The 27471-nt window shown below is 37.2% G+C and overlaps 2 protein-coding genes across 3 annotated transcripts; one reads left to right on the top strand and one right to left on the bottom strand.

The window, feature by feature from the left end:
- Positions 1-96: 96 nt before the first annotated feature.
- LOC125670716 (bromodomain-containing protein 7-like) lies at positions 97-22445 on the top strand. Its single transcript, XM_048906067.2, has 14 exons — positions 97-230; positions 2537-2727; positions 2896-3110; positions 4099-4243; positions 5895-6005; positions 8492-8646; positions 9564-9681; positions 14832-14904; positions 15295-15405; positions 15576-15711; positions 17626-17737; positions 20560-20698; positions 20840-21048; positions 21854-22445. Exons 1-14 carry the CDS (start codon positions 173-175, stop codon positions 22124-22126), a joined length of 2046 nt encoding a protein of 681 aa, XP_048762024.1. The 5' UTR covers positions 97-172; the 3' UTR covers positions 22127-22445.
- Positions 22432-25942, bottom strand: LOC125670778 (arylacetamide deacetylase-like). 2 transcript variants are annotated; one of them, XM_056140554.1, is made up of 5 exons: positions 25617-25942; positions 25384-25506; positions 23573-23693; positions 23393-23456; positions 22432-23306 (listed from the first exon to the last, which is right to left on the bottom strand). In XM_056140554.1, the coding sequence occupies exons 1-5, from the start codon at positions 25764-25766 to the stop codon at positions 22499-22501; spliced, it is 1266 nt and encodes a 421-aa protein (XP_055996529.1). In that variant the 5' UTR covers positions 25767-25942; the 3' UTR covers positions 22432-22498. The 2 variants fall into 2 exon arrangements, with proteins under 2 accessions (XP_055996529.1, XP_048762106.1); XM_048906149.2 differs by having other exon boundaries at positions 25378-25506; positions 25617-25920.
- Positions 25943-27471: the final 1529 nt, after the last annotated feature.

Below are 27471 nucleotides of genomic sequence, written 5' to 3'. Positions count from 1 at the left end.
ACTAAGTTAACTCCATCATTTTCTTTTCAAATATAGATATGATAGTTTTAAGTGCATTACTTTTTTCGTTTTTATCCGAAATAAATTTTTCTAAAACAAACTTCCACTCAACATTGACGAACGCCGCAAAATTTTTCACAAAGAATCGAAAAATTTATTTTACTTTCTTTATATGATGGGATTTAAAAAGAAGCACAAGAAACACAAATCTGAAAAACGTTCTCATGATGGTAATGGAAATGTTCAGTTATTTTAAACATTTCAGGGTAAAATCCGATCAGCTAAATTAGTTCGATTGCCAATATATGTACATTGCTAAGGCCATCTGTACGAAGTTTTTCTTTATAGTAGTAGTTAACATGGATATCTTTAGATAAAGGATGTAGAAAGTTTAATAACAACCTGCTACACAGCTTTTGTTAATTGTACTATTTAAGACGCTCTTCAACGTTTTGTAGCACTGGCCAAAGGGGATCAACAGAACTGATCGACACTGAATCTCCCTCTTGTTTAGGCCCATTTCTCAGGTTATTGTAGCCCTGACAAAGGGGATGGAGGGTCCATAGAATGACCGAATTTACTGCCAATTACCGAAGTTAATATGGCATGACCGTGTTTGAGGTCGAAGCAAAAAGTATTGGCATTAGTATCTAGATTGAACGCAGGAAACTCGATGCAACTGATGTAAACAGTGCATTGTGACGTCATATCTAGTGTCGGTGTTTAGCACAAACATAGGAGACATGGTACAATCGCGTTAATCGAGGATAAAAAATGATAATACATTGAACAAAAAAAACAACGCAATTTCTAAGTTAAACTAGCTAACGTTACGATCTCAAAACGACGTGAATTTGGGTACCCAAGATTCAAAATGGAGAAATACATATCCATGCACTAGTATTCGAATCGACGCCATTGGAACCAAAATTTTCAAGTTCCATAGCTATCATGGTTTAATTTTTCATTAGTTTTCTATATTTTCCTTTTAAACATGTATATACGTGTTATCTATAGGGAGATCTCCACTCTCTTTGGGCCGTGAGAGGGCTTCATCCTCTATCAATAACAAAAGGGGCCAACATGTACCTTTGTATATGTCTGTATATTTGGCTCCATTAAATCTTCCACTCTTCATAAATTTTCCTATGTGACTAGATGACATAGTCATAGATGAACATATACTGAGGTCATTTCGGCTTCATCGATAACTTCTAAATGATAGTAATTTCAGTCATTCTTAGTGACTAAGACTTTAGGGACTTAGGGTGCTAAATCTCCCACTCGTCTATTTCTCAGTACTAAATTAAGTCAACTCAAACATAATTTTAAAAAAATTAATAAAATGACACAAATTTTAAGGGTTTTTGGGGGGGAAAAGTAAGTTCTCCCAATAAAAGTAATTCAATAAATAAAATATCATTTTTATCAATGAATCATTGATTGCATGTAAAATTGCTTAAAGATGAATTCTGGTAAAAGTTCATTGACCGGTACATAGAATTACTGAAATACCCATGATTTACCGAAATACTCTTAGAAAACACTGAAATACCCCCATAAGGCCATAACCTACCGAATACCCAATTTTTTCATTTTATAGTATTGTTATTTAAATACTTGTGTAAGAAGTTTCTTTGTATAATACCAAGTATTTAGTAACTTGTGGAATTTTTCTTGTATATTTCACATAGGAAACGGCTTGAGACAAGAATCGTAACTCCCGTTAACTTAACTATCTTAAAAGTCTATAAAATAGAGCCACATTCAAATATATTTGTACAAATATTTATTTGTTTTATTTTAGGTGAACAATTAATGAATTTACATTTTAATCAGACACTGTTGTTGTTTCTGTCCATAATTATCAACTGATTCTTCCAGTATGTCATGTTTTGAATCGATCACTAGAGCGCTTAAAATTTACGGTGATTTACAAAGCGCCGCAAAACTCTAAAATCAAAACCAAACTAAAATTAAAACCAAACACAGATAGGAACATGAAAAAACCGTAAATCAGAAAAGAGAGAGAGAGAGAGAGAGAGAGAGAAACATGGGTCGTCCTGGATGGCAAACTTTTTAAATTTTGGTCCAGGAAACTAAACTTTTATTTGTGGTTTTCTAATGAATTGGTGCAGATTAAGTTTCACATAAGTCGCAGGTGACTTATTCTAACAAAAATTATAAGACTTTTAGAATTTCATGGTTGACTGAACTTCTAAAATTCTTGTACTCTGTCTAGTTCTCTTTATTCTTTTTAAGATGTCAGAACCATATAATTTACTGAATAAATAGTTTAACTTTCTGTTTTATGACTGTGCAGAACTGTTGGAGGAAGATGGTTCACGCAGAATATTACATAAAACAACATAACTTAGGACACATTAATTTATGCAATACTTGCAGAAGGCTTGCTTTTCTTTAACCTTCTGATTTGAACCGTTATTTGATTTAAAATTTATTGTTGTTATATAGAACTTGCTATAATTTGATGAAATTTATATGTACATATCATTAAATACTGCATTGTTTTCAGAAGAGAAGCAGGCCCCTGAAAAAGAAATCCCTGGGGGAATAAGGTTGAAGTTGAAGGTCAGCGGTGAAGTGTACAGTCCACTCCATGAAACAGTTAGTGTATCAGGAGAGAAAAGACACAAGCACAAAAAGAAGAAAAAGAAGAAGAAGGCAGAGAAAGAAAAACGCAGACATGCGGAGGCGTCCGTAAAGGTCAGTCAATTTGTCCATTCAATTTTATTCATGATTTTCGGCATTAAAGTAAAATCTTATGATATTTCAAATATATTTTAAACATAGTAAGTTTAGAATTTACTAATCATGCTAATGGTGGCAAAATTAGATTTTTTTAAAAATATTAAAAAGTACTGCACTTTGCAGGAAACTCAAAAACGCCAGCGAATTGAGTCAGAAGAAGAGGATGCTTCACAGGAGGAAGAAGAGGCGGGGCCTCCAGCAAAAAAGCCCGCCCTCGACAATGTCCTAGTGGAGCCAGCGCGGGAAGAGCCACCACGCCCAGTGGGTAGGCCTAGGAAGCTTGAAGAGCACGGAGTACTTCGTATCTGTCTAAAGCACATACACAAGATGTTACAAAAGTATGTCCTCTCACTTCAATATTCTGTTACTACATTAAAGAAATATATTTGATAAGTCTTTTTTTTTGGTCCCCTTAAGACCCAAACTTTTAAAGCTTTACAGGAAGTCTTAAATCTTATTTCTTCATGCCTGAACTAGATTCTTATAATTTGTCTCAAATATTTAGAATCATTTGGTGCATGACACTAAAAGATACATTTTTCCCTAATTCTTATCAAATTCAGTTGAATAATAATGATATTTATTTATATAGTGCCTTATATGACTATAGATAACCGCTCTAAAGCGCTGCACACAATAAAAATGATACAGCATGTTATAAAAGTAGTAAAAGGAATTACAATAACGTTAAGACAGATAATATCAAAACAATGCTAATCAATAATGTGAGGTAAAATTACTAAAATTTAAGACATGCTGTGCATTAAGAAAGTTCCACGCCATACAATCAAATGCAGATATAAAATACAATAGTTGAAATAAATATACAAATACTTATTAATTCAAACATTGTGTTCTTTCAAAGAATATAGAGCACAACTTTTATCAAACAAAATTTTTCTGTCAATTAAATGTACTGGAAAAATAAATCTGACGTGAATATCAATTTTGTCTGAGCTTGTGCTAAATGTGTTTTTATGAGGGGAAAATGTAGAGTAAATGAAAAATATCTATTTTATGTCAAAGTGCTTTATAAAATGGTTTGTAAATGTCATTTATATGCTGTCTAAATTCTGAATCGAGGTCATTTTGGTCCAATTCAGAATAAAAACTTAGTTGCTCTGAGATTCATGACAAGGCACACTTGATTTTAAAGAAAAAACACAACTTCTTAAATTTCTTTTGAGGGGGGTGTCAAATGGGGCCATTATCAAACTTCATTCTTTACTTTTTCCATATAATTTTGTTTAAAGCCTCTGTTGAATTCATAACACTCTGAAAAAGAGTTCTTTTATATATGTTATCGCTATACTTTTGACTTTACAGGAAAGATGTGAATGGATTTTTTGCCTATCCTGTGAATGACATGATTGCCCCAGGTTACTCTAGCATAATTCTGAACCCGATGGATCTGAGTACCATGATGTCTAAGATTGAGAGTCACCAGTATAGGAATGTCTTGGAGTACAAGGTCAGGGTGTATATTTGTTTTTGTGGGGGTGGAGGTGGGTTCAGTGTTTCTTTAGTGTTATTTTCAGTCCACCGTTGAACTACAGTGGAACCCAGTTATTACGTTCCCCCTTTATTACGTTAGTCCACATATTACGTTGGAATTTCAAAGCACAAAACCATTTCTTAACAAACCTATATAAAATAGACCTCGTTATTACGTTGTCCTAAAATGCCGGGACTCGGTATTACGTTGTAAATATTCCGACAAAAACGTAAGAAACCCCTAATTATTCAATAGTGATTCTCAAAATAATAAGCCATTCACACCTTGACTGCCTGAGGCAGTCACCACGTAAATTTCCTGGTCTGTTTGGGGATTAGAGACGCTTGACTGATCACGCTTTGATAGATCTAGCGACATCAGTACAGGTGAATACCCTGTATAGAAGCCAGTGATAAACAATTAAATAATGTTTATTTAAAAATTGTACTCTATGAAATTTACTTTATTTTTCATATTTTGATAATCAAAGAAATAATTTCTCAACCACCTGCGTGTTCAGCATAGTGTGATTACCTTCGCTATTAAAACTCTATTCACGGACAGCTTTGGTACCAAACAAGAAAGACAAAATTTATCGTAGCAATGTTACAACCGCTTGGGTAACTGCTTGGACATAGGTGACTAAAGGTGTTCAATTAAAAAAATTGTTCGTTGTTTGGACATGCAGCTTGGGTGTTCGTAAATCTTGTCCATACATACACCAATCTATCGGCCGATTTGTGCACGGCATTTACCTCGGTGAATATTTTAAAATCCCTTGATGCGCATGTGATTTCATTGCCATCATTTAGCGTTATAAATGAAATCTTCGTGCATCATTATATTTTTTTTTATGTGGATTGCGCTTAAATTGTTCTTCGTGCATGTTTATCGTTGGTGAGAAGTGTGCAAGTGTTGGGTATCGTGTGCGTTTTGTGTCTATAGTTTTGTTGTTTTTTGGGTGGGATTTTTTTTATTGTGTTGTGTATTGTGTAATTAGAGTACTTAATAAGAACGATGTTTTGTTATTTTTTAATACAAATGTTGAATACGAACCGGAACGAGTTATTGAGAGAAATTTACATGAACGCATTGTTTTAAAGTTCAACAAAATGGCGGTCCAAACGAATGCAGAAAAAGCAACGTTTATCAAAACATCCTTATGTATCCTACACCGAAATAAAGAAAAGGGATAAGAACATGAAGAATTACGGATATTAAAGATAAGATGTAAATAAAACAAAGTATCATAGTCTTTTAAACAAAGAAACAGTAAAGATATATTCACACACCCCTTCTCGGAGTACCAACGGACGATATACAATTTCCAAATGATATTTTTAATGGATTTCACTGGGAACGTTTATTACATTGCCCACGGTATTACGTTATTTTATCGTGACAAAATGGAAAACGTAATAACGGGGTTCCACTGTATATAGATTAACACAGGAATGTAAATGTTGTTTATACGGGTTTAGTTGATCCTTCTTACATTAACAATATCATGGATCATGGAAACAATTTATTTACCTTTAACTTTTTTAACTGTCACAGAATTATTTTTAAGGAGAAGTGGACTAGTTGCTTTGGCAATATTTAAACTTTGATTTACATGATTTTGCAGAAAGATTTTGTATTGATGTGCAACAATGCCATGACATATAACCGGCCAGAGACGATTTACTACAGAGAGGCGAAAAGACTGCTGAGCGTGGGCATGAAACTCATGTCCAAGGTAGGAAAGTCCACATGTTTAGAACACAGAAACTCATGTCCAAGGTAGGAAAGTTCACATGTTTAGAACACAGAAACTCATGTCCAAGGTAGGAAAGTCCACATGTTTAGAACACAGAAACTCATGTCCAAGGTAGGAAAGTTCACATGTTTAGAACACAGAAACTCATGTCCGAGGTAGGAAAGTTCACATGTTTAGGACACAGAAACTCTTGTCCAAGGTAGGACACAGAAACTCATGTCCGAGGTAGGAAAGTTCACATGTTTAGGACACAGAAACTCGTGTCCGAGGTAGGAAAGTTCACATGTTTAGGACACAGAAACTCATGTCCGAGGTAGGAAAGTTCACATGTTTAGGACACAGAAACTCATGTCCGAGGTAGGACACAGAAACTCATGTCCGAGGTAGGAAAGTTCACATGTTTAGGATGAAATAATAATCACAAGTCAGGAAATAGAGCTTGTTGAAAAAAGTTGTTAAAAAACTGTAAAAGATATGACAATGAGGGAACGAGAAGTTTTGCTCAAATATAAACATCGGTAAAGTTATCACAATACAGTATAATTTGTCCAAACCGGCCTCTGAGTACTCCGGCGCTCTGTCAATTCCGGCCACAAAATATAGTCCCTAACATTTCTTTAACAAATCCTTTATTAATAATTCCCTGTACTCCGGATACTGCGTATTCTGTATACCGGCCGGCTTACACAGTCCCAACTGCTATCAATTAACTTTAATTATCCTGTTTAAACCGGCCGCTCGATGATACACCACCCTAATTGTATTCGGTGTACACAAGGTCCCAACTGCTCGTGATTAGCTCTAATTATCGCATTTAAACCAGCCACTCCTCGATGACCAACCTCGCGGTATTCGGTCGATCACACGCAGTGTACACAAAGGGTGTCTCAAGGGAAGCCACAGGTAAGTAAACGAGTAAAATTGGCGATGAGTCGCGATCAGTTTAAAATAAAACCTGATTTTTTTCAATTATGACAGCACCACGCACAAGGTAATGGCGCCCTCCCCCTAACGACAGAGACAAGAACTGACATTAAAAGACAAAGTTCAATTAATCGATGAATTCGATACATTCTTGGAATGAAACAAAATCGGCAACAATCCCGTTATGTTTTCCAATAGCAGAGTTTCCCCTCGTGGACTTCTCAGAACTCTACGGCGAGTCAGACAGTGATGATATGCAGTTAGTTAGCACAACTCGCCATGTCCGGTCGATCACTCGGCATTACATCAGTTTCTGTTTCACAAATTGAGACAGTTGACAGCGATACATTTACAATGAAAGCTGGAAAAGACAAATTTTAGACGAACACAACACAAACTTGACGAACGTACATAATGTAGCACTTGATAACGGCGATGATGTAGACGAAATTGACAATTTACCAACAGAAAATTGCGCGAATAATTCCCAGATTTTAAACTGTTTAATAAAAATTGAAAATTTTTCAAATGAGCACAACAATAAAACACTGACATTTATATTTTTACATTTTTAATTCTTTTGTGATATAATAAAACGTTAGCAATGAATGCAAGGGAAGCAACTCTCATTCTTGTCAACATTCTGCACTCCGGACTCTGTGCAAACCGGTCAATTTCTTTGGAACCACACATAGCCGGTTTAGACAGATTATACTGTATATTGTATATTCTAATGAACTTTGTTTATGTTGTTAGTAGAGAACCTATCTCTTAATATACATTGTATATTGTCAACTATATTTATTATTTACATTTTCTGAGTGTTATATATATATCTGTATGTTAACCAATATGCTGTATTGCATAAAGGAATAAAAGAATAAATTATGAATTTACTAGAGGAAATTGGGAGGCAGTTTATTTTCAAGGAGAAATTCTCATAGTAGAAGACTTGTACTATAAATAGATTTGTATGAATTTAGATTATAAAATTTTAACAATATTGTGTTTTTGTTGAATAAAGAAGACTCCACAGGGTTGTCATTAGAAAAAATATGAGCCCATATAAATAAAAATGAACACTTGTGCTTGTGTTTCAAAGTTAAGTGTATTTTGTGCAAGAATCCCAATGCTTCTCACTTATTCTCAATTTGATCAAATACAATAGAACCCGAATTATGACTATGGTATTATCAACATGATGTTCTGCCACCATTTTTGGTATTTTAGTGTAAGATATTTTTACCAATTGAAAAGATAGACATTTCCTCACGAATGTGAACAACGTGTGTATGATTCTGGATTAATTTAGTACAACTATTTTAATGGCAGGGAATATTCCGACAGAAATGAAAGTAAAATGTAAATTCAAAATAGTAATTTCATTTTTGAAAATATACTGTACACGAGAGCATGAACTGTGATGCTTTATGCCAGCATACTTCAGAATTAGCGTTATACAATGTACATGTTCCAATTCGTTGTCATCAACATGTAAATATAATTGATGTACATGTTCAGGTTTATGATTTGTCATTCAGGAAAAACTCATCAACATGAAACGGACTCTTCCATTTCTGGCTAGCATGACCTACGCTGAACTTGGTGTGGAGGAACCGGATGAAACAACAGCTCTGATGGAAGCCATTGTGGAGGAGGAGAGGCAAGAAAAAGAACGAGCCAAGGAGAGAGAAGAGTCAGTATTTTACACAGCATGGGTTTTATTATATCCCCCCCCCCAACAAAGTAATACAGTATTTTACACCTACAGCTAGGGTTTTATTATATCCCCCCTTCAAACAAAGTGATATACATATAGTAATTTTACCTACAGCATGGGTTTTATTATATACACCCCCCCCCCCTTCAAACAAAGTTATACAGTGTTCTGTCCATAGCATGGGATTTTATTATACCCCCCTCCCCTTTCTCAAACAAAGTAGTACAGTATTTTACAGCATAGGGTTTTTATTACCCCCCCCCCCCTTTCTAAAACAAAGTTGTAGAATATTTTACCTGCAGCATTGGATTTGATTATATCTTACCTCCTGCTTTGTAACGTTAGCATTGGTTTACGTTGGATCACACAAAGACCATGTATATTCCATACGCTGTCAGTGTCTTTATACTCGGTTGATAGATGAGTTACTCAGCTGAAAACACTGGTCAAGGAAATAAATTTCCAACTCTAAAAACTGAATGCAGACAATATGTTGAACGCAAATATGTAAACTACACAGTTTCTTACGTTACTTGTTATCTGCGATAATGTAGCCCTCTCCGATTTTTTTTTTATTCTGACGTTTTCTCCCCAAAAGGAAAATCGGAGAGGGCTGCATTATTGCAGCTAGTCACGTGTGTGACGTCATAGTTGTTTCAGGCCACGGTGTATCCTACATGATTGCTCAAAATGAAGCAAGTCTCTTATTTCTTATACATTTATGCTATTTAAAGAGGGCGGTCAAAGCTCTCGCCCCATATGGAGTTTACTGACTACATAATTATAAACCATACAAGATCAACTACAAACCTACCCCCACAAAGTTATACACTATTTCATGAATGATCTATTGAGTTTAACTAAAAAAAATATCCTTGTATGTTGATTTAAAGGTTGGGTAGATTTGAGGCCATACCAGACAACCTCAGCCCAGAGGAAATTCTGGCTCAGGCCAGGGCAGCAGCTAAAGATGCGGCAGACATGTTAACACTGCGAGAGCCAAAGAGCCGGGTACGTTATTTAAGAAATAATGATTGCGTTTTCATGTATGTTGCACCATAACCTCTTAGGTCGAGAAATGTTGTTATGAAATATAAAAGCTGAGACGTTAACAGAGGCTTTTATATTTCACACAACATTTTGAGACCAAGGAGGTTATCCTACAACATACACGAAATCAAGAACTTTATTTCTATTCTAATACGGCTCAGAAATATACAGTCGATTTTTTCCTATATAGCTTTGTATTAGGTCACTGTGACATCATGGCCGAAATGGCCTACATGGATTTTTGCTGACAAAAAGGGTGAGATGGTAGAGGTATTCTAAATCTATTTTGGAAAAATATTTCAAGTATTTAGTTTGATATTAACGGAAAATATCAATTGTTTTGAATACAGTTCAAGAAAAACTTGTCTGTGCATCGCCATGTTTACATGTGTATCGCTCTCGGAATGCAGGTGATTGGTTTACACCGAATGACAAATGTTCTTCAGTCATTTATGAATTTGTTGTACAACATATATTGATTGATTTTTATTATTATAAGATACAATTATCAATCATCAACTTTATTGCATTAGCAAAACTCGAAGTGCAAACAAGATGTGTATCAATTTTCTCATAATCAGTTGATACATATGAAGGTACAGTACCCGCAACGTTATTCTGGACATTCCTATCGTGCGTGTATCCTATCCTATCGTGCTTGTATCCTATCCTATCGTGCGTGTATCCTATCCTATCGTGCGTGTATCCTATCGTATCGTGCGTGTATCCTATCCTATCGTGCGTGTATCCTATCGTATCGTGCGTGTATCCTATCGTATTGTGCGTGTATCCTATCGTATTGTGCGTGTATCCTATCCTATCATGTATCAGGTTTTCTATCGTGTTTTGCGTTTATCAGGTCTATCGTGTTTTGCGTGTATCAGGTTTTCCGTTTATCGTGAAAATTGTTTATCGTGTAGCTTCGGAAACTATCAAGGTCGTATATGAAATCTAATGAAAAAGTACGATACTTTCCGAAAGCTTTATTCGTTTTGTTAAAGAAGAAATTTTTAGGAATCGAGGAAAGACAGTATACACTGTATTTAAAGGAGAACATAAAGCTGTCGATTTTAAGGCAGAAGAAAAGCTATTTGTCTGTCCAGAGAGGGTGAAAATTTATCACAATTTCATTTTAAGTAGTCTGGAAAGTAGGCAGTGGTTTGCCGAGCAAACCGAGGACAGTAAATCTGAAAGCTCCTTCATCTGGAGTTCATAAACATTTCCTTGTCTAGAAACAATTATTTGTAATTAACACTAACAGAGAAATAGGAAGTTCTGATTTGAAAGGAAAAATCAGTAAATTACATTGTTTATTACATACATGTATATTTTAATAATGGTTCTTTTTCTTCTGATTTTTTTCACCTGTATTCTACTTATATACAAACTACTGAACTTGTGCGCCTCCTTATATCTGATTTTGTGTATCTCCCATGTTTTGACAGCAAACATTCTCAGGGACATTATATTTCACACAGTTAGAAGATTGAGTTTTAAAAGTGCAAGGGTGTTGCATTTCCCAAAATTCTGCTCAACTGGGCATGATTCAGCTGTCATCATTGGTTTTTTTTTCACTTGTCCATGTACACATGTACCAATAGTCGCACGTGTAGATACTGGAAATTTATGCTGGTTTTGATGATTATTTGAATTTTCTACATACTAAACACAAAAATATTTTTTAGCGTTTCAAAATAGCGAATTTAAAACAAGCCGGGTTTTGTTTATTTTTTTTTGATAGTTTATTTATTTTTTGTTTACAAAATATCAATTCCAATAAATATGTTCCAATTACTTATAACTATCAATTATCACTCATAGTGTAGAAATATCTAACATATGAGCATATGGTGTAGTGCAGTGGATTTTTTATGAAAATAATTGTAGTTGTTGAATGAGTGGTGAACTTGGAGCTTGATGCAAAATAAGCACCTCCTCGCTACACACAAAATATTACTTGGTTTTATTTCATATTCAAGATAATAGACATTAGAATAAGAGAGCTACAGAAGCATGATTTCACTACATTATATTACATTTAGTTAATTCCCTGTATAATCTATATATTAAACATTAGGTGACAATATAAGTTTTAGAATCATTGGTTCGGAAAATTCATAAAGATATCAAATAATGAATTAAATACCGTATATAGTTTAGTTTTCTGATTTTAGCTGTGATGGCGAAAAAAAAATAAAAAATAGAATTTAAAAACAACCAAACCCCCCCCCCCCCCCTCCCCCCCAAAACATACGACCGTGGATTAAAGAAATTATATGTTTTAGGTATATAATGAATATTGAAATCATTCAATATTATTATCAACATAATGTAATAGGTATCAAAATTTCGTTCCGTCTAAATTGTTTCTAAATTTTCAACATTTCTATCAGGTTTTCCGTTTATCGTGAAGATCGTTTATCGTGTTTTGCATTTATCAGGTTTATCGTGAAGATTGTTTATCAGGTTTTGTGTTTATCAGGTTTACCTCGTATCATGCGTTCATCCTATCCTATCGTGCATATATCCTATCGTGCGTGTATCGTGTTCTATCGTTTATCATGTCAAGAATATTTCTCTTTGAGAATTATGCTTTTTTTCTTGAAATAGAGGGCAGTTTTTAAAGAAAACTTGATAAATTCATTTTTTTTAAAAAACAAATCACTAATTTCTGAAAGTAGAAGTTTTTCCGGGAGGGTAAGTAGATGACCACATTACAAATGTTAGGCATAGCTACATATCACTTACCGTCATACATCCAAGACTAGAGTCCTGTGGGGATCTGGGTTAGAATAGGTCCTCAGTATCCCTTGCTTGTCGTAAGAGGCGACTAAATGGGGCGGTCCTTCGGATGAGACCACAAAAACCGAGGTCCCGTGTCACAGATGTGGCACAATAAAGATCCCTCCCTGCTCAAAGGCTGTAAGCGCCGAGCATAGGCCTAAATTTTGCAGCCCTTCACGGGTAGTGGTGACATCTCCATATGAGTAAAATATTCTCAAGAGGGACGTCAAACAATATTCAATCAATCCGGTGGGGATCCAAGTTAGAATAGGTCCTCAGAACCCCCTTGCTTGTCATAAGAGGCAACTAAATGGGGTGGTCCTTCAGATGAGACCGCAAAAACCGAGGTCCCGTATCACAGCAGGTGTGGCACGATAAAGACTCTTCCCTGCTCAATGGCCATAAGCGCCGAGCATAGGCCTAAATTTTGCAACCCTTCACCGGCAGTGGTGACCTCTCCACATGAGTGAAATATTCTCGAGAGGAACGTAAAACAATCAATCTGAGGTTAGATGTAGGGTACTGTACCGTATTTTGCCGAATGTATAATGACCATGGTAGATATACATGTACCATCAATGCCTTTGTTGTAGTTAGATTTATTGACTTATCAAGCTTTAAGGAGTGAGGTTAGGTACCATTTAAGAATGAAATGGGTCAATATTATACTGGTATTTTTAAATGGTGCATTACTTTTAATCAGTCTTATCATCATTGTGCAGATAGTGAAAGATTTTTGTATTACATTATATTCATTGGGGTATGTTAGTGACTCACCTTTACAGTTACAGATTCTGAGAAATCAATTTTTACGCTCCCATAATCGGAGATTCGGGGGCATATACAGTAAAATATCTCTATCTCGAAGTCCGAGGGACCTCGAAAAAACTTCGAGATATCCGGGGGTTCGAGATATCCAAAATCGATCTTGGATATTTTTTTTGAAAGAGGATATTTGATGCATAGTATGGGATTTGCATTATAAACAAAAACCCCGTTGCCGTTTCTTATAGTTTAATACAAGTTGATAAATTAATATTGTGGAATTTCAAAGACAAACATTTCGGGTTTTTTTTTTTATATATAAACATCCAATTGAATTCACAATGTGTTTCAAAATTACAATGATCGTGCCTGTATGCTTACTTTAAGTTTACTGATGTCCAGGCTCGACTGGGATGTAGTTTTTGCATTGCAATGAAAGAACCTCTCAAGTAAGAAACAAAAAAGACGGATTTTAAATTAAAAAACCCTTAAATGTTTATTAAATAAATTTTCATGTTTTCTCTGTTCTAGTTTTAATGATGAAGCGTGTATTATTAAATGCATTATCGTTATTAAGAGCATCACCTTCAAGCGTACTTTGACGATTTTGTGCGTTTATCTAACCCACATGTTAATGATAGAGTGTGTGTCATTCAAAACACCATCCCTGGAATTGGGTGTGTTAGTTCATAATTGGCGGTGAACTTTAGCCGTAATGTTGGAAGGCTTCACTAATTACCCAGCTGTTGAACCATTTATTGCGACCTGGGTCTACTCGGAAAAGGCGAGCGTGGATTAGCAGTCATTAATTATAATTGATGTAGCCGCGTGTGTGAATGTGTGACTTAACGACGCCAGGTATGGTAAGCAGAGCGGAAAATTAACTGCACTTCGAGATAAACCAGGTGAATTTAGGGTATGGGACCTTGAAAATACTTCGACATAAGCGGAGTATTCGAGATTACCGTGTTTGAAATATCAGAAGTTTTTTTAATCATTTATATAGGGAAACGGCTGGGACCGGCGGTCGACTTCGACTCAAGCGGGGTATTCGAGATAAACCATATTTGAGATACAGATATTTTACTGTAGTTTTTTGTCTGTCTCCACAAAAATAAGAACTTTAACCTAAGCAATACCTTTTGAACACTTAGTGCTAGTGCTTTCATATTTCACACGTGTAACCCTTGTGACACACATTTGTTTTGGGACCAAAATGTTGACCTCATAACCTTCATCTTGGAGTTTGACCTACTTTTGAAAAACTTTCAATTTGGTCATAACTTTTGGTACCATATTATTACTTCACTGCCATATGGGGGGGGGGGGGGGGGGCATCATTGTTTCATAAACAAATCTTGTTTACTTATATACATGTAGTTAGGGTTTCTAAAGGTCTTTTTCATTGTTTCCAGTTTATGTTTTTGAAGATTGATGTTTTATATTTACAGTGTAGATTTTTGAAGATAATTTTTTTTATTTGAAGTTTGAGTTGAGAAGATAAACATTTTATTTTTAGAGTTTCAGTCTATGAGAATTAATGTTTTGACCTGTCTTTCTAGTTTGGATTTCTAAGACGGAGGACAGATGGCAGCACTTCAATGACCCTACTGAACCCTGACAATGATGGAATCTGTAAGATTTTACATCATTTACTTCAAACTAAAATGATCCACAAAATCTAATGAATTCTTTTATGGAAATAAATTTCTTTAGTTATAAAAGCTGCTGAAAATGAGTAATTGTGCTGCAGAATGGTTGAATCTTGATAGCCATTTCCAGATGTTCTTATTAACAATTTTTAGTGTATGTTTCAATTTTAAGATGCATAATTTATTTTAATTCTAGATATATCTATTTTGAATTTATGTAACACAGGATGAGTATTTTCACACAATCAGTCAGATTTTTTTTATTAAACCTTATATAATGATAAGATGATTTTACACGTGATTGTTATTTCTTTACAGTTAGTTTATGAGGTTTCTAAACACTAAACAACAATGTTTGTTTTGATAATTTTAGTAAATGAAAAAGAGAGAGTTGTGAATTTGGGATCACTGGTTGGAAAATTAACCACAGGGTCAGGAACCATTACTGGGTTTAAAGAAGACAAAAGAAATCGACTGACTCCTGGTAAGTTCACCGTGCATTGACGCAAAATAGCTACACTGAAAATGAGAACTACAGGAAAGATTTTTTAAAAAGTTATCCAAATTCTAGAAGTATGAAACCAAATTTCTTTGATATACATCAAGTATTTTGAAGTTCTGATTTTGATTGAGACTTATTCTTCTGTTTTTCAGTGATGTATTTGAATTATGGCCCCTTCAGCTCTTACGGTCCCCAGTACGACTCCACGTTTGCTAATATGTCTAAAGAGGAATCAGACTTGTTGCTGTCCACTTACGCAGATGAGACAGGTGTACAGTATGCTAAGAGGTAAACTACCTGTCTGTAAAGGGACCCGAATGTAAACTTACTGTCTGTAAAGGGACCCGGATGTATACTTACTGTCTGTAAAGGGACCCGAATGTAAACTTACTGTCTGTAAAGGGACCCGGATGTAAACTGACTGTCTTTAAAGGAACCTGAATGTAAACTTACTGTCTGTAAAGGAACCTGAATGTAAACTTACTGTCTGTAAAGAGACCCGGATGTAAACTTACTGTCTGTAAAGGGACCCGGATGTATACTTACTGTCTGTAAAGGGACCCGAATGTAAACTTACTGTCTGTAAAGGGACCCGGATGTAAACTGACTGTCTTTAAAGGAACCTGAATGTAAACTTACTGTCTGTAAAGGAACCTGAATGTAAACTTACTGTCTGTAAAGAGACCCGGATGTAAACTTACTGTCTGTAAAGGAACCCGAATGTAAACTTACTGTCTGTAAAGGGACCAGGATGTAAACTTACTGTCTGTAAAGGGACCCGAATGTAAACTTACTGTCTGTAAAGGGACCCTAATGTAAACTTACTGCCTGTATAGGGACCCTGATGTAAACTTACTGTCTTTAAAGGGACCCGGATGGAAACCTGCTGTCTGTAAAGGGACCCAAATGATTCTCACCGTCATTGTTAATGTTTTATGTGTCTAACCTCTCCATCACGGTCATTAATTAAATGCCAAGGTCATTTATATCATATTTACTTTGTGGATTTTTACCTTTATAAGATTTGGGACAATCCTTAACACTCCTGCATAGTCAGAACCTCATTCATTAGATTATACTCTTACTTTCTGATACTTATGTACTCACCAGTAATGGACAGTGGACTAACTAATACATGTGATAGTCCGGGACTGTGGATTAACTATTACATGTGATAGTCCGTGACAGTGGACTATTACACGTGATAGTCCAGGACAGTGGATTAACTATTACCCGTGATAGTCCGTGACAGTGGACTAACTATTACACGTGATAGTCCGTGACAGTGGATTAACTATTACACGTGATAGTCTGGGACAGTGGACTAACTATTACACGTGATAGTCCGTGACAGTGGATTAACTATTACACGTGATAGTCTGGGACAGTGGACTAACTATTACACGTGATAGTCCGTGACAGTGGATTAACTATTACACGTGATAGTCCGTGACAACAGACTAACTATTACACGTGATAGTCCGGGACAGTGGATTAACTATTACATGTGATAGTCCGTGACAGTGGATTAACTATTACACGTGATAGTCCGTGACAGCAGACTAACTATTACACGTGATAGTCCGGGACAGTGGATTAACTATTACACGTGATAGTCTGGGACAGTGGACTAACTATTACACGTGATAGTCCGTGACAGTGGATTAACTATTACACGTGATAGTCCGTGACAGTGGATTAACTATTACACGTGATAGTCCGTGACAGTGGATTAACTATTACACGTGATAGTCCGTGACAGTGGACTAACTATTACATGTGATAGTCCGGGACAGTGGATTAACTATTACACGTGATAGTCTGGGACAGTGGACTAACTATTACACGTGATAGTCCGGGACAGTGGACTAACTATTACACGTGATAGTCCGTGACAGTGGATTAACTATTACACGTGATAGTCCGTGACAGTGGATTAACTATTACACGTGATAGTCCGGGACAGTGGATTAACTATTACACGTGATAATCCAGTTTTTGCTCACATCTGTAGCTACACGAGTTGCTGGAAAATTGTATAATTCTGTTGTCACACACATAACATTGTTGTTGCATGTTACTGTGGAGAATTCCGGCGAGTTTGCTGTTGTCACGTACATAATGTTGTTGTTGTATGTTACTGTGAAGAATTCCGGCGAGTTGCTGTTGTCACGTACATAATATTGTTGTTGTATGTTACAGTGTGACTACATTTGTGGAGAATTCTGGCGAGTTTGCTGTTGCTATGGTGGACCATTTATTAGATATACTCACGAAAGGAGAGCACTCTAAAGCCAAAAAGCAGTTAGAGGAAGTAAGTTTTTCTTTGTTAGCACTGTCATTCTCACTAACTGAAAGGTATCTCGCAGTATATCAAGATGTAAAAGTTTTTTTTTATATATATAAATGTGATACATGTATTACATACTTTAAGGATCAAAAACAGGGGCTGTCTTAGCTTATTTTAGGGTAAGGTTACTAGACCTGTTCCCAATCCATATATCAGCTGAACTTTCCCATTTTTACTCTGGTTTTATTTATTATACCCCCGCAACAAGTTGTGGGGGGGGGTATACTGGAATCGGGTTGTCCGTCTGTCTGTCCATCCATCCGTCTGTAGACGCAATGGTTTCCGGGCTCTAAAGCATTATCCTTTCTACCTACCGTCACCATATCATACATATGGACTACCCATGGGATGAAGATGTTCCCTATCGATTTTGGGGTCAAAAGGTCAAAAGTCAAGCACACTGGACATCGAAGTAGCAATATGGTTTCCGGGCTCTAAAGCGTTATCCTTTCCACCTACAGTCACCATATCATACATATGGACTACCCATGGGATGAAGATGTTCCCTATCGATTTTGGGGTCAAAAGGTCGAAGGTCAAGCGCACTGGACATCAAAGTAGCAATATGGTTTCCGGGCTCTAAAGTGTTATCCTTTCCACCTACCGTCACCATATCATACATATGGACTACCCATGGGATGAAGATGTTCCCTATCGATTTTGGAGTCAAAAGGTCAAAGGTCAAGCGCACTGGACATCAAAGTAGCAATATGGTTTCCGGGCTCTAAAGCGTTATCCTTTCCACCTACCGTCACCATATCATACATATGGACTACCCATGGGATGAAGATGTTCCCTATCGATTTTGGGGTCAAAAGGTCAAAGGTCAAGCACACTGGACATCGAAGTAGCAATATGGTTTCCGGGCTCTAAAGCGTTATCCTTTCCACCTACAGTCACCATATCATACATATGGACTACCCATGGGATGAAGATGTTCCCTATCGATTTTGGAGTCAAAAGGTCAAAGGTCAAGCGCACTGGACATCAAAGTAGCAATATGGTTTCCGGGCTCTAAAGCGTTATCCTTTCCACCTACCGTCACCATATCATACATATGGACTACCCATGGGATGAAGATGTTCCCTATCGATTTTGGGGTCAAAAGGTCAAAGGTCAAGCACACTGGACATCGAAGTAGCAATATGGTTTCCGGGCTCTAAAGCGTTATCCTTTCCACCTACAGTCACCATATCATACATATGGACTACCCATGGGATGAAGATGTTCCCTATCGATTTTGGGGTCAAAAGGTCAAAGGTCACGCGCACGGGACATCGAAGTAGCAATATAGTTCGGTTTGTCATGCCATTTGTTTTTTACACTCAGAAGAGAGGTAGTTTATACCTATTACCAACACCCTTTGGGAGATTGGGGTAAGCAGGGGGTATTCTTAGTGAGCATTGCTCACAGTACCTCTTGTTAATTTTTTTTTTGGTTCACCTGAGCTGAAAGCTTCAAGTGAGCTTTTCTGATCAACCGTCGTCCGTCTGTCTGTAAACTTTCACATTTTCGACTTCTTCTCCAGAACCACTGGGCCAATTTCAACCAAACATGACAAAAAGCAACCTTGGGTGAAGGGCTTTCAAGTAGTTCAAATGAAGAGTCACACCCCTTTTCAAAGGGAAGATAATTACAAAAATAGGGTGGAGTCACTTAAAAATCTTCTTCTCAAGAACCATTGAGCCAGAAGAGCTGAAATTTACATGAAAGCTTTCTGACATTGCACAGATTCAAGTTTGTTAAAATCATGTCCTCCGGGGTCGGATGGGGCCACAATAGGGGATCAAAGTTTTACATACAAATATGTAGGGAAAATCCTCTTCTCAAGAACCACTGGGCGAGGAAAGTACAAATTTACCTGAAAGCTTCCTGAAATAGTGCAGATTCAAGTTTGTTAAAATCATGTTCCCCGGGGAAAGGGTGGGGCCACAATAGGGGATCAAAGTTTTACATATTTTAAATATATAGAAAAATTCTTCTCAAGAACCATTCGGCAAGAGAAATTTACATTTACATGAAAGCTTCCTGACATAGTGCAGATTCAAGTTTGTAAAAATCATGACCCCCTGGGAGTAGGTTGGGGCCACAATAGGGATCAACATTTTAGATGCGAAAATATAAGGAAAATCTTGAAATATGGGCCAAGGTGACTCAGGTGAGTGATGTGTCCCATGAGCCTCTTGTTTTTGTTTTTTGACAGTCAAGTGTCCTAATAAAATTATCAGATTAAGGACAAAAATACAAAAAAGAAATGAATGCATGGGTTGATATATATTTTTTGGCAGAGTTTGGTCATAATAAGTACAAATATAAAATTCCTTAGAAAAAAAAGGGATTTGTAAATTTTGTACGATGTTTTAAAGTTGAAATATATATTAACCCTCTCTATATAACTCTATACACATTTTCCCCACTGCTTTGGATTTAATTTGGATAGAACTTGGGGCTGTGTATTTATAGACTCATGCTTGAGCTGTTTTTGAAAATTGATGTAGTATTTGTGATTTTATAGATTCATGAGAATTGTACATGTATAGCTGTGTTAAGTTTTTTTTTTAAATCCATGCTACAGCTGTATTTTTTGTAGATTCATGCTGTTGTTATATTTTTTGTAGATTCATGCTGCTGTTATGTTTTCTGTAGATTCATGCTGCTGTTATGTTTTCTGTAGATTCATGCTGCTGTTATATTTTTTGTAGATTCATGCTGTTGTTATATTTTTTGTAGATTCATGCTGCTTTTATGTTTTTTGTAGAATCATGCTGCTGTTATATTTTTTGTAGATTCATGCTGCTGAAGAGAAGAAGGAAGCAGCAGGATCCTCCAGATCTAATTCAGAAACAAAACCTGTCAACATTGACATTAATTCTCTAAAAAGTCTCAATGACTTAGGGGTCGATGTGTCATTCCTAGACGACTTTGGTATGTATTCTATAATTTCTCCCCTCAGTTTTAGTCAGATTTCTGATGTAGAGTCATGGATAAATAATCTGGATGGAAAGAATTTGTATAGATTAAAAAGAAGTTTCTTTTTGTACATTTTGATTCCTTTGTTGTGTACAGAGAAGATGTCATCAGAATCAACCCAGAAAGATCCAGTCCAGGAGCGTCTGGACCAGACAGCCAGCCTGATAAAAGACCTCCAGGCCACACAGAAGGAACGCCTCAGTGCACGCCTTCCAATGCATCTAGCTCATGTACCAGGGCCGTCTGAGAAAGAGATACAGCTAGCGCAGAAAGTGACACAAGAACTCAAGGAATTAGCAAAAGAGGTGAGAGAACTAGCTAGGAGGGAATGGGGTGAGAGAACTATCTAGGAGGGGATGGGGTGGGGTGAGAGAACTAGCTAGGAGGGGATGGGGTAAGAGAACTAGCTAGGAGGGGGTGGGGTAAGAGAACTAGCTAGGAGGGGTGGGGTAAGAGAACTAGCTAGGAGGGGTGGGGTAAGAGAACTAGCTAGGAGGGGTAGGGGTAAGAGAACTAGCTAGGATGGGGTGGGGTGAGAGAACTAGCTAGGATGGGGTGGGGGTAAGACAACTAGCTAGGAGGGGGTGGGGTGAGAGAACTAGCTAGGATGGGGTGGGGGTAAGACAACTAGCTAGGAGGGGGTAGGGTAAGAGAACTAGCTAGGAGGGGATGGGGTAAGAGAACTATCTAGGAGGGGGTGGGGTAAGAGAACTAGCTAGGAGGGGGTGGGAGTAAGAGAACTAGCTAGGAGGGGGTGGGGTAAGAGAACTAGCTAGGAGGGGGTGGGAGTAAGAGAACTAGCTAGGAGGGGGTGGGGTGAGAGAACTAGCTAGGAGGGGATGGGGTAAGAGAACTAGCTAGGAGGGGGTGGGGTGAGAGAACTAGCTAGGAGGGGGTGGGGTAAGAGAACTAGCAAGATAAAATCAATATTTAGAAAGTCAAGGAATGTATTAATGATGTTTATTTTTGTGTTTAACAAGTACATGTACTTACTCTGGAATGGAATGTGACAATTTATTATTCTTTTTTAATGCTACTTGCATACAGACAGAAATGCATGTCATCCAATTATTTGCCTAATTAGCTTACTATCTGAGTATTTATTTTTAGGTGAGTCCTGCTGACATTTCATCAGTTCAGGGACTAAGATCTGCCATGGGTATCACTCTAAACCCAATCAAAGCAGAACCAGTGGAAGAAACTTTAGAACCAGAGCCAGCAGCCAATCAGAACTCACGAGACATAGACACTGATCAAGTGACAGACACCTCCATAGTACCAGCCAATCAAATAGGCTCTAACATGGCAATACCAGTTCCCCAGTTAGATGTTGATGATATGGATACAGACATCAGTGAATTTTTACAGTTTCCCTCACAGTAACACTGAATGTGTTCATTGTCATACAGTTGTCAACTTGTCATGTGTTCTGTGACTTGTGTAATGGAAGACTTTAACTGAGTAGACGAGATTTCAGTGCGAATGTGAACTCAAAACAACCTTCATGTTTTGCAAAGTAGTGGTGCTCTCATACAATCCGTGTGAAACTCACCGATGACAAAGTGGACTTTTGATAGTCATTAGCATACAATGTTGTTATTTTCATCAATTATCGTACGCGAAGTTGTTCTATTTTCTGTTGTCTAGATATATCAACACTTTTTATCAATTGGATGAATACAAATAAATACATGTACTGATAGTTTATTTACAGATGTACAAGCATGCAAAAATTGACTCTTCAGTGTAGTAAGGTTATGAAGGTGTTGGGTTCTTCATTAGTCTGTGGACTTGGTAACTGATAAATTCTGTAAGGTCCTGCAAAGCCTCATCGCTCACTTTAAACTGAAACCAACCTTTGTTTCCAGCAAATGGAAAAAAGCCATGAAAAGCCTTTTTGTAGTGTTTTAATTTGACTTTTGATGCACTGTGTTTATGAAGTCTTGAAATGTACATGACTGCCTCATCCCTAAACACGTCGAATTGTGACGTCACAATGTATGTATTAGGAACACCTATAACATTATTGGTTAATGCGGGACAAAGAGATTCCGAAGTTATGGAGGCCTTTAATGCATTGCTGACGCTGCTATCATACGCCTTGGACTGCACAGATTTGGACTTTGTAAGCTTTAGGTGAGATGGTAGGTAAGTGTTGGAATCGAGGTATGTTTGATGTTTCATAATTTCTGGGGAAGGGAATCGATGAGCATTCTGTAGTAGGGCCGGGAACCAGCCCACAGAGCCACCAGAATACATCAGCCATTGGACAGCAGACCTGGACGGTGACGTAATACCAGTCAACACTTCCTGGTGATCTTGATATGATGGCGTCAGAAAATCAAACATTTGCAGCATGGGATTCAGGAGAATCTGCATGAAGATCTTGGAGCGAAATTCTGTGGCTAGAGAGGCCGCCATATTACCCCCAGCTTCATCCCCTGCAAGGATGACGTAACTAGGATGAATGGGAAATCTGCTTTTTCCCGCCAAAGTTGCCCAAGTAACCCGGCGACATTCGTCCAAGGTAACGGGGTACACATGCTCAGGGGCTTGCCGATATCTAGAACAGGAAAAGTTGTTTAATAACTCTAGATATATGTTTCAATATTGATAAGTGTTTTGATACGAACAGAATATATAACATACCGAGGTGCAATGATCATAAGGCTTGTAGCATTACACAGGTGACTGAGAAATCGACTGTAGACATCTGCAACAGATTATTTTTACAGTTTGATGTTCAGTACAATGGTCATTTTTAGAAACGTTTTAAGAAACCTGGTACAATTTGGACTACTTTTAGTTGTTATATTGGGGGTTACTTGCCCACAGACAGCCAGGACCATCCTCCCCCGTGTAGATATATCATGGCGGGAAACAGCGCTGTCTTCTTCCTCCTCGGAATGAACACTCGCACTGGAACGTCAGCTATGGTGGTGTCCTGAATCTACAAAGAAATACATCAGTCCCCCTCCACCCTCAATATCCTTTCCACGTACGGGCACCTTTAAAACCGCCTGGCCGTACCGTTAAAAAAAAAAACAGGGTTCATATAGCTGAGGGTGATTTCATGGTTCATATAGCGAAGGGCGATTTCGTGGTTCGTATAGCGGAGGGTGATTTCATGGTTCATATAACCGATGGTGATTTCATGGTTCATATAGCGGAGGGTGATTTCATGGTTCATGTAGCCGAGGGTGATTTCATGAAACAAGAGCAAGTGGCCGTCCTAACAGTTTTAGGTCTTGCACCTTCCCGTATGTAACCTTGGTCATCTATGGTAGTCCGCCTACTTTCAGGTAATCCCGAATCTCTGGCGGCTGGCCTTGTCCGACTTTTATTTATACTAGCCTGAAGCCTACTTAGCTCCTGCTCTAAGGCAGTCATCTCAGCATTCACATCGCTCTCAGACATATCAATAATTTACAAAATTAAACTCGACTAAAATAAACCAAAAACAAATGTAAACTTTAATGATAGAATTTTACCCCAAATCCCGACGCTGCCACCAAATTCTGTAACGTATTAACATTAAATTCTGGGATCGTACCTGGTCAATTCCAGGGTTTGGGGTATTCAACAATAACAAATTAAACTAATTGGTATGATTTTAGTGGACTGCCAAAATATACGAATATGTCCTAACCTTATCTGGGTTAATTATAATCAAACAGAGAATCACTATATCAATCAGAGGCAAGCAACGATAAACTGGTAGTGCTAACTAACAAAATGCACAGGGGCTCGGTTGTCAGATATTGAAGTTTTGTATTTTTTGTTCCCGAATAATAAATTGAAGTTTTGCATGATTTGTGTTCGAATAATAGATTATATAAATAAAATCCACCACCAAAATCCGCTTTTTTCGAGGTTTTAAAAAAGGTGTATCATGTGTACATTTTAATCTGATGACATCACAGGAGGGTGAAATTACTTTAACGTACTGAAAAACGATTTTTTACGCAACCGCGTTTTCGCCTCCTCGTATGTTGAGTTTTTATACGTTATCGCTTTGTTGCCTTAAACATATGGGTCTTTTATTATTTAGGGAATTGCAAGTTCAGATATGCCATAACGTTTTGAAACACACTTTTAAGTTATGTAATATATATACATGTGTGTGTGTGTGTGTGTGTGTGTGTGTGTGTGTTAGTAAGTTATTTCTAAACATTTTCACATTTTACATTGATGATTGCAGAGGATAACTGTTCCTTGATTTTATAGATATATGTATACACATGTTCTTATAGATTTTTATATCATTATGTAATGGTAGGTTTTCCAAGTTTTTACAAAAATGCGATAGTGTAAATGTGAAGCCTATTACACAATATTAGCTTTTAATTGCTAAATCTTTACTTAACAACGATATATACCTAATGAGATCTTTTTTAAGAACAGATGGGGAAGTTTGTATATTCTTATTTAATATTCATAAAAATCAAGTTAATCTGTTTTAGCCTGGCCGTTCTACGGGAATACATCTTCCGCAATATGAACCCTGGGTTGTTGTTTGTTGTTGTTTTTTTTTGGGGGGGGGGGGTATTTGATTTATGTTTTTACACTATAGCTGTGGAAAGGATATTATAAGACATCTTAATTTATGACAGAATAATTAGCGATCGTCATACATGTACCTCGACGTCATTGTATGGACCTGGAGAAATTCCATTCAAAATCAGGGAGTACAGGTTATCTACCAAGAACTTCACTGGTTTGTATGTCGCTAAGTTGACATCAAATCTCGCTGCAGTCAACATCTAGAGGTGTAAAGGTTAGACAACTCTTGGGATAACGACCTTCACGACTGTATTCAGCAAAAGAGTAAACATTTCAGAAATAGGCGTATTACATGTATATGGTTACATACCAGACGGTTTCCAAGGCGACCGATGGCGTCCAACACGGCGATTTTGTCACCGTCTTCCAAATCCGCTGGGATGGGATTTTGCAGATTAGCGTAGATCTGGTAACCAATAGCGACACCGAGAATAGCGATCACTACTGACCATTTTGACATCTCTAAAGAGTAAACTGCGCGAGGACACTGAATCCAACAGACTCTGGGGGGTTTAACCTGTCTAGTATATTCGCAGTACACGTGGTTGAGCAGTACCTTGAATCGCTGAAGTACTTTGCTATTAAAGAAGCCCGCTATCTCTGAACATTGATCCCGGCGCTTGCAAACACCGCTGTGTCCCCAACTTTATCTGTTTACAATTATATACTATTCGTATTTATTTTCTTGCGGTATAACTTTAATCTAATTGAAGCATAATACCATCGAAGATTAGGTCCGTTATCTTTAAGATGAATGGATGGATAGAGGAAGATATTAATAAAATATTGAAACAGAAACTTTTTGAATTTACATTATTCAGTAAAAAAAAATCAGTTTCAGCGGAAATCACCTGGGGGAAAAACTAAATAGATGCTGTCATATGCCAATAATACCCGGACACAAGGTGAGAATATGACCTCTGGGGGGAGTAGACATTACCACTACAATGCTAGAAATATATATTCTTAATGCATATACAGTATCAGGATGTACATGTATTGATTCTTCTCTTCGGCAAGTGCCCCTGGGTCATCACCCGGGGCCTCATTCTATGATTGTCCAAATATCTTCAAAACAGATGAGGCCCTTACTCCAAAACCATATCTGTTCTTGATGCATATACATGTGAAGATGCATTTAGTATTCTGTTAGGCAAGTGCCAATGTGGTCATCCCCAACCCTATTTCATAATTGTTGAAATACGTGTATGTTTAAAACAATTGATATCCTGATCCCTAAACCATACATATTCCTGCTGCACATAGCAAGATGTACTAAGTATTCTGATGGACAAGTGCCCCGGATCATTCCAACCTCCAAATTTATTCTTTTTATTGTTCAAATATCTTTTAAATGGCTGAGATACCAATATGGCAAATATATTCTTGCTGCACATGAAACAATACAATGAGCACCAGGTTTTTGTTCGTCGTTTTTCAACCCCATTTACCCCTCAAGGTGGCAAAGAAAATTCCGGATTCAAATTGCACATCTAAAGGACGTCACCAATTATATGTCAAAAGATTGTACATATTGTTTACCGTCCCCTCGAGAATATTTCACTCATATGGAGACGTCACCATTACCGTTGAAGGGTTGCAAAATTTAGGCCTATGTTCGGTGCTTATGGCCTTTGAGCAGGGAAGGATCTTTATCGTGCCACACCTGCTGTGACACGGGACTTCGGATTTTGCGGTCTTATCCGAAGGACCGCCCCATTTAGTCGCGTATTACGACAAGTAAGGGGTACAGAGGCTACTGCATATACATGTACTTAGTAATGTAAGAGGAGTTTTTCTATTTAAAAAAGTCGATTTTCAACTCCCAACTGGCCCTAGGGTGAAACTGAAAATTCTGAAACCTTATTGCACATCTATAGGACACCACATCATATTTCAAAAGAATAATTGGTTACTGATAAAACTAAAACAGGCTAGGAGTCTAAGGAAAAGAGTGGCGGACGAACCAGGGTAACAATAATACACCCGAACATTCTTTCGAAAGTGCGGCCACTGCTAGACGTGAACCCACGACCTACAAATCGGCAGCTTTTGTTTATCATTATTATCTGTCGTTGTTGTAATGTTATTATTTTCGGTTGCATTATTATCTGTCGTTGTTGTAATGTTATTATTTTCGGTTGCATTATTATCTGTTGTTGTTT

Source organism: Ostrea edulis, chromosome 1 (genome assembly GCF_947568905.1).
Source record: "Ostrea edulis chromosome 1, xbOstEdul1.1, whole genome shotgun sequence".
Classification (NCBI taxonomy): domain Eukaryota; kingdom Metazoa; phylum Mollusca; class Bivalvia; order Ostreida; family Ostreidae; genus Ostrea; species Ostrea edulis.
Note: the sequence above shows the minus strand (reverse complement) of the source record. Positions and strands in the feature narration are given on the sequence as shown.